Source organism: Nematolebias whitei, chromosome 11, assembly GCF_014905685.2.
Source record: "Nematolebias whitei isolate Nwh7 chromosome 11, NemWhi1, whole genome shotgun sequence".
NCBI classification, from domain to species: Eukaryota; Metazoa; Chordata; class Actinopteri; order Cyprinodontiformes; family Rivulidae; genus Nematolebias; species Nematolebias whitei.
The window spans coordinates 38,957,670-38,978,248 of NC_056508.1; the positions used below are offsets into that span (position 1 = coordinate 38,957,670).

The 20,579-nt window shown below is 37.3% G+C and overlaps 1 protein-coding gene across 1 annotated transcript in view; it reads left to right on the forward strand.

Moving 5' to 3' along the window:
- Positions 1-20,579, forward strand: part of nphp4 (nephronophthisis 4) — a 188,119-nt gene that overhangs the window by 137,654 nt on the left and 29,886 nt on the right. The window contains exons 16-17 of the mRNA XM_037684334.1: positions 9,362-9,522; positions 10,363-10,543. Coding sequence (XP_037540262.1) covers positions 9,362-9,522; positions 10,363-10,543 — 342 coding nt within the window. The remainder of the gene's footprint in view (positions 1-9,361; positions 9,523-10,362; positions 10,544-20,579) is intronic.

Below are 20,579 nucleotides of genomic sequence, written 5' to 3' on the forward strand. Positions count from 1 at the left end.
TGAAATTAGCAAAAATAAAACAGCTGAATAGTAGCTAAAAAGGCACAAAAAAAATGAAAATACAAGAAGGAAGTGGAGACATTTTTGCTGAAAATGTGGAAGTAGCTGAAAAAGCTTAAATTAGCATAAAACAGCTATAAAGTAGCTGAAATGGTAGAATAAGCTGAAACTTGCAGAAATAAGCTGAAAGCAGTGTAACAAGCTGAAATTAGCAGAAAGAACTTAGAAGAATCACAAAAATTTTGTATTTAGTGGGAAAAAATCTGAAAGGAGCACAAAATAACTTAAAAAAATAGCTGAAAGTAGTCAAAAAAGATTTAAATTTGCACAAGGAAGCTGAAAGAAGCTGAGGCAGAACAAAATGTGAAAGGAGCAGTAAAAGGTTGTAAACAGATCTAAAGAGTTGAAGGATTTAAAATGAGCTCAATTCATTTTCTATGAGAAAAAAAAAATCAATTCAATTCAGTTTATTTATATAACACCAAATCACAACAAAGTTGTCTCAGGGCACTTTACAGAAACATTCACATACAAAAAAGCTATTTAGTAAAGTTCTCTATCTAAGGAATCCAGCAGACAAGTTGAATCTTGGCTTCGTTGCAGTCTCCCATCTTGAGCAAGCAAAGTGGCAACAGTGGAAAGGAAAAACTGCCTTTTAAAAGGAAGAAACCTCCAGCAGAACCAGGCTCAGGACAAGCGGCCATCTGCTAGTCAAATGGCAGAAAAGGCTAAATATTTCAAAAAAGCTAAAGTTGCACCAATACCAAAAGTCATAGTAGTATTGTCCTGCAAGAGCTGGGCCCATGAGCAAGGCCCTTAACCCCCATCTGCTCCCTAAACAGGTCTCTCTTGAAAATAAGTTCTCGTGGCTCAATGAGACTACCTGGATAAATAAAGAGTAAATGAAAAAAAAAAAAAAAATGTTTTGATACATGGTTTGTTGAAATAGCTTGAAAACTGTGGATAGAGTGAATACTTCATAAACATTCACACAATTAATTTTTCACTTACAATCAAAAGTTATAATTCTAGGCCATGAAGCAGCAAGTTTTTATAAAGCTTTTAAGTTCATGGATCTTGCCTCTTCAGCCATAATTGATGTGGCATTTTTAATGTTTAAATAAATTAAACTGCTGTACTTCAGTAGATCCATCGTCATGATGTTGATTTTGTTATTTCACACTTCAAATTGTCGATATAATTGAAATTCCTCCGTAAAAATGAGCAAAATTGCTATTTTAATTTCTCATCCTTGACAGGGGTTAGTTGCTCCTATTTCCATGCCTCTGCTAAGACAAATAAAGGTTTGGTTTTTGAAACATTATATAAAAAAATTTAAGCAGTCATGTTTTTTTTTTTTTTACTTTACAACAAGAGCGGACCACCAACTTAGCAAACAGATAAATGTTACACCTACATGGCAGGTATTACACAAATACATTTTCTTTGCTGTTCGTAAAACATTATGAAAACATTTAGTTACAAATTTATTGTCAGAACCAACATACTAGAGTACAAACATTGTACTTTATAAGAAGTTGTATATATTGTGTGTATATGGTTGAATGTTATTACAATGTCACATTTTGACATGTTCATAAAGTGCTGTCATCATAACAGGATGCTGGATTTCAGGTTTATCTTATTTGCAGGAAATAAATCTACAGTATAATTGAGAAAAACAAAAAGAAAAAAAAAACATTTAAATGATGTTGTGTACTGCTTGTTGAAATATTGGCCTCGTTTACTGACTCATTCAAATAGTTTGAGGCAGCAGCCACAACATTTTGCTGTTCTGACCCTTCATTTCAAAACCGCTTGAATATGAAACTTTGTGTTTTCCTTTTGTTGGCTGAGGTAAATTTAGATATGCACAAAACCTGACTGAGTTTCAAATAATGTACCAACAGAAAAGGCTTCTTTGGCAGTTCAGTGAGAGTTATATGAAAAAAAAACAAAAAAAACGTTTTTTATTTAACTCTTGCCTGTGTATATTTTATTAGGCATCATAAAACATCTGTTTGTAATTATCATTATTTTTTATAACAAATGAGCATTACATAACTAAACTTGCATCTTTACCCTAGTTTTTTTTCTGTACAAAAATATGTTTAGGTTCAAGTTTATATGAGCTTCTATTGCCTAAAATTGGCAGTAATTTAGATAAGTCCCAATATTTTAGCAAAGGCATACAGTACTTTATTTGGAAGAAAAAAAATCAAACTATGGGCACTTTGAAAATGCAAAGAATCATGCAAAAAATAAAAAATAAAAAATGCAAAGAATCCAAATGTTTTTACTTTTAGGCATCCTGATGCATGCTCATTGTATGCTCAGATGTCTATTAGGGTTTTTATTGTTTATATTTCCAGGTACCAGTAATCATGAAAGGTTCATCTTTTTTCTTGTGCATTTGTGTCCATATTTGACAAGCATATTTAGGAAGGGTTTTGTCCTGTAGATAAACTGCCTTTGCCTTGCAAAGTATTCACTTTCTTTGACATGTTTCCTTTTTACTTTCCTTCTCTTGCTTTAGAACATGTAATTAAAATGGATTTTTTTTCCTACTGAAACTTGATTTGTAGATAAGAATTAACACCCATAAAGTAAATTCTTGGTAACCCCCCCACAGTAATTACAGTTACAAGGCTCAGGAGTTATGTCTCTATAAATTTACCACGTCCAGCCTCTAGATTTTCACCTTATTCTTTGGAGCAAAAGTGCTTCGGCTTGTTGTGGGTGTAGATTCTCTGTCATCCCGGACATGACAAATCCTGAAAGTTTTATAAACAAAGTGTATCTAACCAAAACATCTTCAACAAACAGGAAAAACTCCACTTGTTTAAAAAAAATTAGGGGATGCATCAAGCTGGATGGATTCTGTCATTTTCAGGATTAATAATGTTGCTACATTCACCAGTGTGTATCATTCTTTTCTATTCAGACCTGTTTCCAAGGCGTGGTGATGACAAACACTTCCACAACATGATGCTGCCACCACCATGCATCACTAGTTGTATTTTTTTGTTGATATTTGGACAATTTGAACGTGTCGCATTGATCAAAAGGAGATACTTTACTCTTATTTGATTTGAGTGCATTCTTCCAGCATGTTTAGTCTTCCAAAAGCCTTGTGATGACTTTAAAAAAAAAGAGTAAGTTTTTATCTAAACAGTTTTTTTAAAGCTCCTAAATGTGGAATGTGCAGCCTAATGGCATTTTTTATTTAAAGAAAAAAAAAAACTTTTTAAAAGCATTTAAAATTATGCATTTATCAGTGCATAAATGTGAATACATTTCTGAGTTTTCTGTATCTGTAAAAGTTAAATTTTAAGTTAATTTTGCAGATTACCTTTAGAAACATTGTGGCTTCTAAAGGCTTCTAAATCTGCAAAATTGTGTTGTGCTTTGGGCTCACAGCAAAGTGAGTGAATACATGCTCACACTGTTTAATGGATCTTCATCTATTTGGAAATATCTGTACATAACAAACAAAACCTTTTTTAAAAAATTACAATGCAAAAAAAAAGTAGGAAAATACCAAAAGGGTTATAATACATTTGTTAACCAATTTATATTCATAAATGTAGCTTTTGTTTACTTAATGCCTTGACTTGCGTCAGTTTTAAAAACTCTTCCAACAGACTGCACATCCACATGGTTTTCCTGGCCTGGGGCTTTCACGGTCTTTTGAGATCTGTTGATTCCCAGTAGGATTTTCAGCCTGGCGAGCTTGCTGTGCACACAGTAGGCAGCCATTCAGGTTAGGGCGATGTCTGCTGGCTGCTGCTCCTTGTCTGCAGTCCTTGCTGCACACACGTACAGTCATGTATAACCCTTGGGCCAGTTTTCAGCACTTCCCTGCCTTTTTTAGCACAAACAGTATATTCTATCCAGTTCTCCAGCTCTCCTCCTGTGTTCTTATTGCCACTTGTTTACAGCACACAAGCACAGGGCATGTTGGGAAAAATATTAGTTCAAATAGACAGTGGTAGTTGTTGTTGTTTGGAATGAGGTGCGTAGGAAACAGCGTGTTGTAACAAACCTTTGCAAATAAAGTTAAAGAAGAAAAATGTACGAAATTACACTGTCTACTTGATATAAAATGGATTTTCCACTAAACTTTATATCTTTGTTGTTTTCTGGAGAAACAGTTGAGTCATCATAACAAAACATTTCTGTGTAGTTAGATTTATATTTTTTATATATTCCTTATAACCTACATTGTCATTTTTAACAAACTGAAATCTACCTGTTAGTCTCATAATGATTCAAATTGTTCCTTGTTTTTTTTCCCCCCTCACGAGAAAGTGACTAAGTCTTTTTATTGCATGATATTTTACTTCAAGACCAGAATAAAATTCTGACTTGGGCTGCCTTACTGAAAACAAAAATAATACATTGTGGTCTAAAAAGTTAAATCTGGTCCTCTGGACATTCCAAACAAACATAACAAAACAAAAAAATGTAGAAATGTTTTGTCTTTCATCCAAAAGACTTCTTCAGTCTGAGGTGCTGTATTCAGCTCAGTCTCTTAAATAGCACCTTAGAGTGGATCAACCAGTTTTGCTGCTGACAACCAAAACCAGCTGCTCACATGATCAAGGAGGACCATCAGCCTCATGATGGATCATTATCACCCTGATGGCTGTTTACTATTCACAGGGGGCTGAGTGATACTAGCAATAACAGCATTGTAAGAGGGGGACAGTTGAACACGGAGGCCTCCACCCCTGTTTAATGATGGACGGTTTCTTGTTCGGTGCTTGGATGCCCCCTCGACCCAGTGCAGGTGGTGGGAGACAGAAGGACTCTAGCTAAAATAACATCATTGCTGGACAACGTCTCCCACCCCATGCATGAAGCTGTTGCTGAACTGGACAGCTCGTTCAGTGACAGATTACTGCATCCTAAATGCACAAAGGAGCGTTACCGCAGGTCCTTCCTCCCAGCAGCTGTTAAGACTCTACAACCATCACTGCTCCCAACAAACTCAATAAGGATTAAATACATGCTGACCTCTGCTAAAATACACACTCTGCCTATAATACTGTACTGTAAATAGTCTGCCATTCTCAATGTTCCAATACATATTGAACATTATTATTGATATTGTTTATCTTATTTATTATATATTGTATTGTTGTTCAACATTTAGGAACTTTTGGGTGAAATCTTTTTATCTGTTGCTGCTGTTACACTTGAATTTCCCATCCGTGGGACAATAAAGGCTGTTTCTATTCTATTCTATTCTTTTCACAAAGATGGCCTCCTTTACTTTTCTCTCAAACCATCGTTCCTCTCTGTCCAGGATGTGAACATCTTCATCCCTGAACGAGTGACCGCTGGCCTGGAGATGAGTGTAGACCGCAGAGTCCTGGCCTGATGTTGATCTTCTGTGCTGGGCTATCCTTTTGGCCAGTGGCTCTTTAGTTTCCCCGATGTAAGACTGATCACAGCTCTCCTGACACTGAACAACATACACAATATTACTCTGTTTATGCCGGGGGACTGGATCTTTGGGATTAACCAGTCTGGCCAGCACAGAAGATCATCATCAGGCCAGGACTCTGTGGTCTACACTCATCTCCAGGCCAGCGGTCACTCTTTCAGAGATGAAGATGTTCACATCCTGGACAGAGAGGAATGATGGTTTGAGAGAGGAGTAAAGGAGGCCATCTTTGTGAAAAGAAATCGTCCATCATTAAACAGGGGTGGAGGCCTCCGGGTTCAACTGTCCCCCTCTTACAATGCTGTGATTGCTATTATCACTGAAACCCCTGTGAATAGTAAACAGCCATCAGTGTGCTAATGATCCATTGTTAGGCTGATGGTCCTTCTTGAGTATGTGAGCAGCTGGTTTTGGTTGTCAGCAGCAAACTGGTTGATCCACTCTGAGAAGGTGCTATTTAAGAGACTGAGCTGAAAACAGCACCTCAGAGTGAGGAAGTCTTTCGGATGAGAGACGAAATGTTTCTACTTTTTTTTTTTTTTTTAATGTCCAGAGGACCAGATTTAACTTGTTTATATTTTTCTACCTTGATTATTAAGCATGCATCAAAATACATTGTGGTGTTCACAGCGCGGTGGCGCAACTGGTAGAGCTGCTGCCTCTCAGCGAGCAGGTCCCTGGTTCAAACCCCGGTCCAGGGGCCTTTCTGGGTGGAGTTTGCATGTTCTCTCCGTGCATGCGTGGGTTTTCTCCGGGTACTCCGGTTTCCTCCCACAGTCCAAAAAACATGCATGTAAGGCTGATTGGTAACTCTAAATTGTCCCTAGGTGTGAGTGAGAGAGTGAATGGTTGTTTGTCTCTGTGTGGCCCTGTGATGGACTTGCGACTCGTCCAGGGTGTACCCCGCCCCTCGCACAGTGATTGCTGGACATGGGCACCAGCGACCCCCGTGACCCAAAATGGAATAAGCGGGTAAAGAAAATGGATGGATGGATGGATGGGTTTTAGTGCACCAATTGCTGGAAAGGAAGGTCTTCTGTTTCTTCTACAGATATGTTGCTCTGATTGCTCCCTTCTGTAGGAGTGAGAACATTTCAAGGCTCACAGCTGAACTGTAACCCTTGGTTTGTATTGTCTAACAAAGAAGATATAAAGCAGCAGAAATGCACACAGGAGGACCTTTGCAGAAAGCTGAGAACTGTAGACAGAATATCCTGCTCCACATCTATTTTGTTTTGTACAAGCTTTTATTTTCCTTAACTCCAACTTAGTCCATGATTGTAACTAAAATAGGAAAACAAAGTGCACTAACACCCCCCCCCCAAATTAGCTGTTTTAGCCAAATTTATTTTGTAGATTAATAAAAAAAAATACATTTTTTTCATTCATATTTTTCCTACATGTGACTGATACATATGAACTCATTATGTTGATGCTAAAACAAAACCCTATATAAATCTGGTTCCAAACATAATTCAGTCTTTATCTATTACCATTATGTAACATTGTGCAACACATAAATGCAAAAGTTCTTGTACAGTCTGTTCTGTAGTTTCAATCATATCTGACAAGCAGGAGGCATTGGCATGAAAACCAGGACAGAAGCAGTGACTGTAGTCTTGACAATAGGAGGAAGATCAAAGAATTCTGAGCTTCATTTATTGATAGTAAACATGCAAAGCTCCAAAAATCCACCAAGAGATTTTTGAAAAGCTTAGATTATATTATGTCCACATTTCCATGACAACCGAATCTCAGATTTGTAATGGTTTGAATTAATTAGAGCTTCAGGCAGACTCTTATCTGCATGAATGTATCATGAGGATAACATGCAGCAAAACATATGTGTGAGTGGGAAAAAAAAAACATCTTCAGTTTATGTGTGGAGAAAGCCTGATGGGTCTTGTGGTCTCTATAGCAGAGCAGGCATGTCATCAAAGATTCTCATTACTTCTCTCCTATTCACCTGGCTGCTCTTTTGTATTTGCAGCTCTGAGGAGTAAAGAAACCGTCTAGGTTTTCATACAGAGCTGGAGGGATGCTGTGGGGGAGAGTTCTCAGAGTCGAGTTTGCGTTCTAGCTCACTTTAAAACACTTTTGAAAAACAGTATTACAAAACTGCTTAATATTTCAAGTTGCAGCTCAGTGTTTATTGTATAAATTCAAAAATGAACTCATATCATTGACTGGGTATTCAGTCAAATTTAAAGTCTGCACAGAACCACTGTAATCACAAAGTAATAAATGGTGAATTTCATTTTATGCCTACTGAGACTGAAGGAAAAGGGCAAGAACTGATGCTCGGTTTGAAGTTCAACAAGTTCTCTTCACCACGTCTAGATGCCTAAAGGCACTGAGTTGCTGCCAGACTGGCCGATGAGCTGTTTGTCTTAACAAGCGATTGACCAGGTGTACCAGATGAAGTGACCAGTGAGTGTAGATCTATATATTGGTGAGGCAAGCTGCCACACTAACGCAGTCCTTATATGAAATTTTAGTTTTGAAAACTTTGAAGGCCCTATAATGATAAAGTCACTGAATACTGTATAACTATAACTACTGAAGTGTATATTCATGTTTTGTACTATTTATTTATTTAAACAGGTAGTCTCATTGAGTCAGGAGGACTCATTTTCAAGAGAGACCTGTTTGGTGGGGGTTAAAGGCCTTGGGCCCCAAGTGGGGTAAATGAGGACGGAGGCAGATGTTGGTGTTTCACCTTTTCAACCCACATTTTGATTTTGTCGATCCGGGCAGTCGAACTGGCGACCTTCCGATCACAGGCCCACCTTCTCTAACCTCTGCTCCACCACTCCCCACTCAGTCATATTACTATAGATTCACAAGGGTAATAGTAAACAAACATTGTATTGTTAAATATTTTGAACTAGAAAACCGCAAGAAAATACAAAAGTGACTTGTTATTTTTATTTTGTGCATTTCTGTTAAAGATTCGGCAGCACGGTGGCTCAGTTAGCAGAGCTGTTGCTGCTCGGTGAGAAGGTCGCCAGATCGAATCCCAGCTGGGGGCCTTTCTGGATGGAGTTTGCATGTTCTCTCTGTGCATGCAAGGGTTTTCTCAAGGTGTTCCGGTTTCCTCTCACAGACCTAAAACATGCATGTTAGGCTGATTGGTAACTCTAAATTGTCTCTAGGTGTGAGAGAGAGACTGAAAGGTTATTTGTCTCATTTGTCTCTGTGTCCCTGTGATGGACTGGAGACCTGTCCAGGGTGTACCTTGCCCCTCGCACAGTGATGACTAGACATGGGCCCCAGTGACCTGAAAAGGAAGAAGTGGGTAAAAGATAATGGATGGTGTCGAAAATTCATCCATCCATCCATCCATCCATTATCTTTACCCGCTTATTCCATTTTGGGTCATGGGGGTCGCTGGTGCCCATGTCCAGCAATCACTGTGCGAGGGGCGGGGGACACCCTGGACGGGTTGCAAGTCCATCACAGGGCCACATAGAGACAAACAAGACAAACAACCATTCACTCTCTCACTCACACCTAGGGACAATTTAGAGTTACCAATCAGCCTAACATGCATGTTGTTGGTCTGTGGGAGGAAACCGGAGCACCCGGAGAAAACCCACGCATGCACTGAGAGAACATGCAAACTCCACCAAGAAAGGCCCCTGGACCAGGGTTTGAACCAAGGACCTTCTCGCTGAGAGGCAGCAGCTCTACCAGTTGCGCCACCGTGCTGCGTGTCGAAAATTCATTAAAATATTTTTTTAGTGTCGGACACTGTTAAAATATAATTTATATAATTTATTAATATATAATTTAATATAATAAATAAAAGTTTTTGACATTTTTGTTTAATTGTACATTTGTATTTGTCCGTATTTAGAATTAATGATTGATTTTTATCAATTTGAAATCTCTCCTGTCTTTTTGAAGGCACTCCAGGTCTGCAGATGCAGTTCAGAGTAGACAACAGGTTCCTGAGACCAGGAGAGAAGTGCTGGTTCCTTCGCTACCTTGCTCTCCACACCATGCACATCGACGTCTGGGACAGTGACTCATTGCTCCTCATAGGCTCCACTGCTGTTGAGCTCAAGGTAAATGAGTATGAAGTCAATGCAGTCAATTTGCTGAGTTGAATCTACTCATGTACTAAACTGATTGTTGACAAGCTGTAGTACTATTAAATTATAAATGATCAGTCAAGCCCTAATGACATTTTTATTTGCTCCATCAGTCAACATATAAAAACAGCTATCTGTTTGTATTTCCATCACTGAATCATGACACACCTGCACTGTTGCACACATGCTTTGGGTTTGTGCTGCATTCGTTGCTCGTTTTAGCACATTTAGTGGAAATATTCGGAGAAAACTATTATCACAAATTAGTTATCCAATCCAAGAAAACAATATCATAAGTCTTGCTGAAAACTTTATTTTTAATAGGATCAGAATATTCCTCCTTATTTCAAATTCACAAACAAAAAAAGACTGTTTTTAATTAAAAAGGAGATATGTGAAGATTTTATTTGTGGTTCAGCAATCTTGAAAGAAACCCAATGCCTTTTAGTACTGCTCTTTATCCAAACATTAAAGGGTTAACTCAACACATTTGCAGCTGCTTTTAAAAAAAAACAAACATAAGTACATACATTAGGGACTTGATATTGAAAATCTTATAAATTAAAACATGTTATTCATCACAAGATTTCTGGAATCGTTCACCCCTGGACAGGACTGTTTGAACTCTATTGTCTTTTTGGCTATAAACAAGCTCAGATCAAACTATACTGACATACAGCACATAGTTATTTAATTTATTTGTTTGTTTGTAAGAAATACATATGCATTTATTCATTCATTCTTCCTTATTGTATACTTTGAAAATGAAAATGTTTTTCACCTGGTCTTTTCTCTTATTTTTTGGACCTCCAGTACATGTTGCGTCACGGTAAATCTGCTGTTCAGGCCCTTCATAAGTTAGAGATACTGACCACCGATTATGTGGGAGAGGAGACTTTACTGACTGATTCAGATTTGGGACCATGCTCATCCAGCCCGATGACTGTTCGCACCATCGTCAGAGGCTGGCTTCACTTGCGAACAGGCAACATAGGCAAGTACTAAAAGGTTTTTACTCTGAAGTTGTTACTTTTCTTATTGTGTCTTGATGTGATGACTGTTGGCGTAACAACAAAAAAAATGTATACAGCCAATAAATGGACCCACTTTTTTTAAGTAGAGAGTTGCAAGGAGCTGACACTGGGACAGAGATCGTAAGAGGATGGCAAAAATAAATATTCAAAGGGAAATATCAGCATTTATTTAAGGTTACCATAAACATAAAGAGCAGACACAAAGTTTGTTTTCTCAGTCATCCAGGTATATAACAACAAAAAAGGTTGAATCATGTCATCTGGACTTCGTTTTTTTGATAAAAAGAAACGTTTTCGGCTTCTGGGTAATACCAGATGGCTAGGCCTCAGACCGACGAAGCCTCTTGGATGAGGGGCGAAACGTTTCTTTTTATCAAAAAAACGAAGTCCAGATGACATGATAAAGAGCAGAGTTATCCTGATAAATTCCTGTTTTCTGGAAATCTTACGGTAGCTCTGAATGATGCATTCTTCATATTTTTATAACGGTCTTCTGAAAAGAACAAAAACAAGTGAAAAATGTCATATTGGATGACATCATAAGGTATTTATTATATACTGTATATAGCAAATACACTTCTTTTGCTTTCTGTCAGCTGTTTAGAATACTTTGTTTACTTTTCTTCTGTTATCTGTGCTCACACATACGGTATTATTTTAGATCGAGTTCCCAACAAAGTTGTTATTTACATTTTCTTCTGTTTCGACTGTCAGAAGCCTAAAAAGACTGACTGTAAAAAGGCTTATTAAGACCACCATTTTTAATTACTGTCACTTTCAAAGCATTGCAAGTTTGACACTCTGCTGTAATGACACACTGATTTTAATTTATTTTTTACAAGACTGGCATCATTGGACAAAACCTCTACTCACAATAAAAACAACATCCGCATTTGGGGAGTTTACCATTATACTGTAACACAGAGATGAACGAAAATCATTCAAACTTGTGACATTATCTCTGAATCTAATTTCAACATCGTGTGGTTTTATAACAACCTCTAGTTACTTATAGTCCCTGTTTGCTTTGACCACATGAATTAAAGTTATTTATTAATAAATGGGAGTTATTTTAGATATTTATTTTGTGTTCAAAAGAAAATGCAGTACTTTGCATGCGGTACTCGATGGTTCATGAATAGTGCTCCAGAAAGAATGAATGTGATCACTTCAATAGTTGTCTCAGTTTGTATGGCTCCAAGCATAGATACTGTTTAAAAGAACAATGCTCTGCCTCCCATGGGACACAAAAGTGTGTTGAGAGTACCGGTAGATGCATGGGATGAAGTGCAAATAGCTTGTGTCAGAGAAACATGGTGGTATACAAGAAGCAAGACAAACAAGGGAAACATGCAGTTGTGTTTATTTTTGGAATTAAATAGAAGATTTGCTTTTAATATATATATTTTTAAAAAAGCCACATAATTTGTACTATTTCTGAATGTTCAGGTCATATTGGCCATGTGAAGCCACAGATTTTGACTTATTGTTGTCAGTTTACTGTTATTGGTGTGTAGCGTTTAAAAATAACAGTGAATCCCCATGACTTGGAAAACAGCAATCCAAAGCAAAAAGTAAAAAAAAATCTCAGTGTGATAGTTTCACTTCGTCTAGCAACTAAGCACCTTGCTTCTTCCTTTGCGCTCATCCAATTTGGACCTGGCGTGCCCCTGTGGCGCTATGGCAGCTGACGATAGCTTCCTTGCCATTAATCAACTGTTGGAATTATATTCCCGCTCATAAACAACACATCCTTCTCCCAGCCAAAGAAACTTTTAGCAAGTGCCATTGTTGGCTTCTAAATATGCCAGCACTTTCTCATTGTGCTTATCACTCAAAGCAGGTTGAGGGCGGGGGGTGGCAGTGGGGGGTGGGGGTTATTGGGTGGGAACGATGGAGGAGGGTTATGTCTGGCATGAAAATTCACATCAAGGCCTAGATATCCATCAGGGGCCCTGGCCGACAGTCAGAATCAATTTTGTGAGGGAGCCCTCACGAGCACTTTTATTTGTTCCTGCTTCCATCTGTCGCTGCCTTTCTCACATACCCATGTCTGTCTTTACTCTTCATCAGTGTCTTTTGGTTTTCTACCAATCATTCAGCGACTTCTTACCTTTTTTCACACATCATTTTCTCACCACCTTCTATTTTGCTGCTTGTTTTGTTATTTCACCTTGCTTATATCCACAATGTTTTCTTCTTTCCCCCTAGTCATCTGTCATCAGGCCATAATGAAGCAGGGCTTTTTTTTTCTGGGTGGTAAAGCTGAGATTTGATGGGAATGACACCAACAGACGCACCCGATCACGCATGCTTATCAAATCAGTCTTACACATGAAGAACGCATACATTCATAGGTATATACAGACATAAAGATGGAAAGGTGTAATAGAGCGTGTGCAGGTTTTGTGATGAAGCAGAATGTCAAAAAATGGAAGCAGGCAGGTGGAGTATATCACTGATGTGCAAAAACTCTTGAACTATTTTTTGAAGTTCGCCAGAAATATGTCGCTTCTTTCTGTATTTGAAAATCCTTCAAACTTTAAATCTTTTCTGAACACCCTCAAAAATTGACACTGGCTGACCTAAGAGAAAAGCTGTATTGCCTTGATGATGTTGTGCAGACACAGCTCTGGGATTCCAGCTCAAGTGGTGACAAAGGAGTTTTTAAATGGTTGATGATGCAATGTGCAAAAAAGAGGAGGTGTACTTTTTGTAGAAGATTAAGATGAATTAATGTGGACTACTAAATGGTAAATGGACTGTACTTATATAGCGCCTTTCTATCTTATTTCAAGATACTCAAAGCTCTTTACACTACAATCTGTGCCTCATTTACCCCTTCATACAGCACTCTACATCTCTACAAGCTAATTGAACAAATCATTCTAATGAGACTAATCAGTGCTTTTAGATCACATTCATACACTGATGGGACACACATCAGAGACTATGAGGGGTTCAGTGTCTTGCCCAGGGACACTTCGACATGTGACTGCTGGTGGATTCGAACCCCCAACTCTCATTGGAGGACGACTGCTCTAATCACTCAGCCACAGCCGCCCCCTACTACTGTTAACAAGCCTACATAATGCAATGAATTCTTGAATATTGTTTCATCCCTCTAAAGTTGTTGTGCACTAACATTGTGGAAGGGTCATTTCCTCAGTTAAAACAGTGGCTTCGAATGTTATCAGCCCATTAAATGGCTATTGTTAGTTATCTCCATAGGTTGTGTTCAGACTGTCCCTCCTACCTCCTAGTAGGTTTAAAGGTACATCGTTATTGCTGATAATATGCAGCTTCACCCACGTCTAAAACCGGAAGGGTTTTTTTTGTTAGCTGTATGTAACCCTTTTCCTAAACCAAATCTTACATCTGACCCAGAACACTGGCCCTAAACGTAACCCCCTGATCCTTGACTTAACCTGCCCCCCTGACCCCATTATCAACGATAAGAACATACCTTTAAACCTACTAAGAGGGACAGGATGAACAGTCTGAATGCAACCTTTGGGGTTGATAACAACTAATAACAACAAAAAAGGTTGAATCATGTCATCTGGACTTCGTTTTTTTATTAAAAAAGAAACGTTTCGCCCCTCGTCCAAGAGGCTTCGTCAGTCTGAGGCCTAGCCTAACTAATAACAGTCATTTAATGGCTGATAACATTCGAAGCGAGTGGTTAAAAAGCCCTGACATACTGAGGCCAGTTTAACATTAGAAATGTACTAACAATTTACCAATGGTGGCCAAAGGAGGGGTGATAAATGGTGTGCATGGAAGCAATGCTGTAAAGCCAAACAGTTGAGTAAAGCATGGATCAAAATAGAAAGGAGTACTTTTTTGCATTTAATATGTCTTCTTAGTATACCAAGTCAACAGTTGAGGACTTATTATGTCAACATCTTAGTTCGTTCCATTTAAATGTCAAGGTGTCCTGTAAAAATGTATTTATTGGTTAGTAGGTTTAAGGCCTCAATGAGAGGTGTGTTTTAGACTTTATTTGTCTTGACTTATATGGCTAGGAATTTCTTTAAATGAAACAGAACACATTAAAATCTAAACAACTTGAGGAAAACCATCCAATATCACCCCATGTAGGAGCTGAGACATCTAAAATTATGTCCCTGTCAAACTTATTTCTGTCATCATAATTCTGAGTTCTGAGAAATTCATATTTCAACTTACTGATAAATGTAATGCTGTCTGAACTTTAACTTTTTTATCACATTATTATGTAAGCCATAAAGGCCTTGATTAAAACAATTAACCATACAAATTCAGTTATACCATAAAGGTAATTTTTCTATATGCAATTATAATTTTATGGTTTCTCAGTTCTAATGCTAACTAAATTTCATGGTTTTCATCTGTGCATGCTATGAATAATGTTTTTACTTCACACCTTTAGAAGTGTATTAAGATTAAGCTAGACTAGACAAAAAAAAATCAATGTCAAAATTATCTTTCCAAATGAGATATACTGAAACACTAAATGACATTTTATTAAATTATCACTAGGTAGGACTTATGATTAATTAATCAATGAGAATTAGATATGCTGTCAGACCTTTTCAATTATCCTACAAAGCAGCCTTTATTAATAGCATTGTAAAGGACAAAAGACTGTAACTTAGTTGAATAATAGGGAGTTGTAAAATCAAGACTGGAACTCTGGAGGTTGGGCTTTGTTAAAACATCTAACGTCTTTAGGAAAACAAAGACAATACTCCCACACAGACAATTGTTTAAGCAGATAAAGGAGGTTTTAAACTGACAGCTGCGTATGCCTCATAAAACTGAATGATGAATTCAATGGGCCGCTATTTGCAGATTTACTGATTTTATCAGTGAAATTCACAATAAACCAAGAGGCAAATAAAGAATGAGACAAGACAAAAGGCACTATAAATGAAAATATTTTAACGTTGCATTTTATACAGTCAAAGCTGAAATATTTCTATATTTAAACAGCTTGATCCCAAAGATAAAGTGTGGTTAATACTAAATAATCTTTTTAATCCATGATTTCATTATGATTTAAAGCCCAAAGCTATTTGCAATATACTGTGGACTTAGTAATGGCTTTTTAACAGTGATTAATGTACATTGTCTCTCCTAAACAGACAAGTAGAAGCATAAACAATAGATGACAAATGACTCACAAGTAAAGGATGACACATTTATGGCCAAAAAATATCATTAGAAAGCACCACAGAGGTATATGCAAAAAAAAAAAAAAAAAAAAAAAGCTATTGGTCTTTTAGTGGGAGTTTTTGTTTCCACTTTAAAAATTCCAGCCTCATTATGAAAATATTTTTGTAGATGAACTATTTTTCCTGCCATTTTATCTCAATGGTTTTTATTGCAGTAGGACTTAAGCGGAGTGATATTGGTCCCTGCTTATTCACTATAATTTTGGTGCTAGATCTTACAAGATGCCAAAGTTCTGTCTTTTTATCAGATTTGGTCAATATTTCATAATAAAAAAAAGGATTGCCATATAATTTTCATTCATTCAACCTTTATTTATACAGGTTAGTCACATTGAGTCACGAGGACTCATTTAAATGAGAGACCCTTTTTAAACAAAGAACACAGAGGAGATACAGACTCATAAAAGCATATAAATTAAAAGTAAATAAAACAAATTATATAAAAAATTAAAGCACTAATATACTAAAAACAGGAACATGTCTGCATTGGTTTTTGCCATGAGCTTAGTTGTTTAAAATCCCATAGAGTTGTCAAAGTTGAGAGCTTCAGATCTTTTTGTAGGGTGTTCCAGGAAACAGGAGCAGAGTAGGAGAAGGCCCGTTTGCCTAGTTCGGTCCGCACCGAGGGGACACTGCATGTAATGATGTCTTGAGAGCTCACGCTATTGCTGCACTGACAAAGTGGCACGTACAGATGAAAAGATGTACCAGTGAGAGAGTTTGTGTGAAGTTAATGATGACCACTTAATCAGTGAATACAGGGTGCAGTGGTGTGTACATCTAGTTATGAATCTTAGCGCACCGTTATGGACAGCATCCAACATATGCAGGGTGCTTGTAGGAGCATTCATGTAAATAATGTCACCATAGTCAATGGACAGCAGGAAATTAGCAGTTGCAAAGACATTTCCTAGCATTCAGAGTTAAACAGGATCTGTTTCTGAAAAAGAAACCCAGTTTAACTTGCAGTTTCTTTACCAAGTTTTCGACATGAGGCTTGAACGAGAGAGTTGACTCGACCAAGATACCCAAGTGTTTATAAGAATTGACAAACTCATTAGGAACACCATTCAAAGATACAATGGAAGGAAGAACTGCTGGGACTGACTTCCTGTTCAACATCCTTTTGGGATGAGGGTCTAGCACCAGTTTGAGACAGAACAAATCTGATTACTTCCAATTCAATTCAATTTAATTTATTTGTATAGCTCCAAGTCACAACAGAAGTCATCTCAGGGCACTGAACAGAAACATTCAAAAATAATAATTTAAGACTATCTGAGCAGACTGCTTTGAATTTAACTCCATCACAGAACTCTCATCTTGAGCAAGCATAAAGGTGACAGTGGAAAGGAAAAACTCCCTCCTGAGGAAGAAACATTTAGCAGAACCAGACTCAGGACAAACGGTCATCTGCTTTGACCGGCTGGGTTTGGTAGGAACAGATACACAATGGTAGGTCAAGAATCACATGTTTAGAAATAGTATCAAATGAATACTATTCAATTTTAGCAAATCATTTCAAGCCACTAAGTATCTTTTACTTTAATGCAAGGCTGTTCTGCTTAGCCAACCGTTGTTTAATTTAACGTTTGGGGTCAACTCAGCAAAATTTTAATCTGCTAAAAGTTGCTCTCTGTTTATCTTCTGGTGTGTTTTGATTTATCTTTATTATCTTCTCTGCTCAGTCAATAGTCTGCTGAGGGTCATTCAGGTTTTGCTTAGTAAAAACAGTAGCTACATTTTATTTTATTTTTTGGCATGATGAGATCGAATAAAACATCAGCTAATCCTAATTGCACATGGATGGATTTTATTTATTACATTGCAAGACTATAACATATTGTATAAAGCAGTCAAATTAATTGTTTATATGGGTAAGTAAATATTTAATGTTTAATAACTTGACATTCGTTTGCATGAAAAATACTTAATTTTTGGATTTGTCAATCAATGTTTTCTATCACCTGGGCAACTTTACTTTTCACACATACCGAGTTAAATTGACAAAAAATAAAATGTTACCATTGCTCCAAGTAAGTATGAGCTTTTAATATCAAATTGGTGATAATGTTATATTTGCACAAAGTAAAACAAGCTCACTCAGTGTGGGAAAGCCTACAGACATAAAAAGAAATGGCTGAGTCGTTTCTCCCAAAGACCATCTTTCTTTAAGGCATCGACACAAACGCATACAAACAGAAAGTATGCTTTTGCTTTTCCAGAGTGTAAGACAGGGCTGATTAGACCCTTCTCCTGACCTGACAGTGCTTTTCATCTGCTGCAGCCTGATAAGACCTGAAGAGACTGGCTTTTAGAGCAGCAGGGAGCAAATACTTTTAGATGGGACAAAATATCAGTGAAATTTACCTAACGATTAGTTTATCTATAGATGCGCACACAGTATCTCTCAGCCGTTAAAAGTTCCTGCTGCTGACACAATTATGCCTGACTAGATCAACCTTGCCTTTAGCCTTGCGGTGAGGCCAAATCTGCTTATTCTAAAAGGTCAGTGGCCTGGAACGCAAAGGCAGAAGAAATCAAATACTGCAGACTGCTTTGAAGCCCCCTTGGTGCTTGCTCTCATTTGTTCTCCAGGCCAGTAAATCAGTAGTTTGTTGTGGCTTTAACCTCGAGAACCGCCATCAGAGCAAAAGGGGCAGGCAGGTGTGGTAGCACAGAGTGGGATTATTGTCATGCAACAGCGAGAGGCAGTCAATAAATTTGATAGAGTTCAGCCTCCTGGCACTTTGCTCACCATTACTCTTCACACAGACAATGCAGAGCTTTAAATGATGTGGAGGAGTTCCTGCCTGCCATAGAAGCCTGGGGTATTAGCTTGAATTTCAGTGATGAGCATGACTGGCCCAGTCATTGTGATTCAGTAGTTAGGGATCGATAATATGACCGAGATCCAGGCATCCATGCCAACCTCAAGCGAACACTAAAGTACATATTATTTGATGAGTTCAGTGATGGCTCTAGTAATAGGCATTTAATTAAGCTCATAATTGAGTTCCTTATCATTAGATTGGTTTTATTATCAATTTTTAACACTGGATGATTATTTTTTGTCCACGATGGTTTATAGTGTAGTGCCATTAAGTTTCAAATAATTTCTTTGTCTAAAGAAGAACTATGTTGCAGTGTTTAGAACAAGATTATTCTGTTTAATGTTCCATATTATTTTTACATTATTAGTGTTTAGTGTTTATCTTAGATCTTTTAGTTTATTGTTTAGCATTTGTTTAGCATGTATCTTAGTGTATCTTAGATCCTTGTACACTGTCTCTTTTTAAACTTTATAATTTTCCTATTTTGGGGTGTAACTGGGACCTTGCGTAAACAGTTTTGTTCCACCTCATGTACCGCATGTGATGCAAATGTTAATAAAGAGACTTGAACTTGATCTTTAGCTTTATTACAAAATGTATATGCTTACTCAACACCAGAAGGAACATGTTCACAGTAATATTTGGACTGTATAATTCAGGCAAATGCATGTGGCTGAGTGGTGTGGCCAGGGTAGGGTGATAGATGATGGGGAGAATGCTTTAGGATGGCAGACACCTCTCCCATTAATCTGTAGAACAGTGCTGTCTGTCGCTGTTTGCATAACAACACTGGCTCCCCATTACTCATTTAGCTGCTGCCCATTATCCGTTTGTTGATGAAGGAGTTTGCCTCTAAAAGACTTGAAGGGTGCTTTTGGCTCCTCTTCTGAAACTCATACAGGCTAACTGATGTGTCAGTCCTGGGCAGCAAAGGGATTTAATTGCTGCTCTCACTATATTTTATATAAAAGCATCCTTGACGAGGTGTTGCACAGCCTCTCAGGAAATAAAACTTGTGTTTCTTTTAAGCACCTCATTTGGGGCATGCTGTGATTTAAAGCCTAGAACCTGCTAGCTTTAATTTAAGCATTTGGTAAAAGTGCAGCAAAATTAAAACACATTTCAGGTGTAAGTTTTAATTTCTCCTTCTGTCAACTGTTGCAAATGATACCAAACACATTTCAAATGGGGCTCTTAGCTGTAAAATTACATAGAAGTCTTATGACCTATGATATTTACAAATGAAAATGATGCCGTATGAAATAGTCGCCTTGTTCTTTGTAATTATCTGTTACATTTTTGCTACTGGGAGTTTAGTTTATCTTTCAGAGTAAACAAGTCATTTTGAAATATTGTGTGCTTTCAGATGAAATAGTGCAAAAACAAACTAATGTAAGATATTTGCTTTTATAGTAGCAACATTCCTTAAAGTCCTCTTCTACTTTCCTTTAAGAGTAGAGAAAAATATGATTCTGACCAGTAAAAAATGTAAAGGGAAGAAACAGGTGATTAAACGCCAATGTGTTTTTGTTGTCCAAAGATATACTTGGTAAAACATTTTTATCAGCCTTTTTAAAAGATCAATGCAACCTATTCAAAGTCAAACTTATATAAATATAAATAAAATGGACTGTTAAAAAGTCACAAAAATACTGTAGGCAGGTGCAGTCGACTTTATCAGCTTCATATTCAGCTGTTATTGCTATTATTTTATAATATTATTTATGGTTATGTTTATGTTAATGCAAGTTATGATATGCATTTTTGTGGACTTTACACTTATAGTATAAATTGAAACCTAATTATAATATAATTCATATATAATATAAAATATTTACAGTACTATAAAATGATTCAAACGCACCTTTCTAAGAGCCCAGGCTCTAAAGAACTGAGAAACTGAGGCGTTAGTGATTGTGCTGCTCTGTCTGCAGTATATCTGT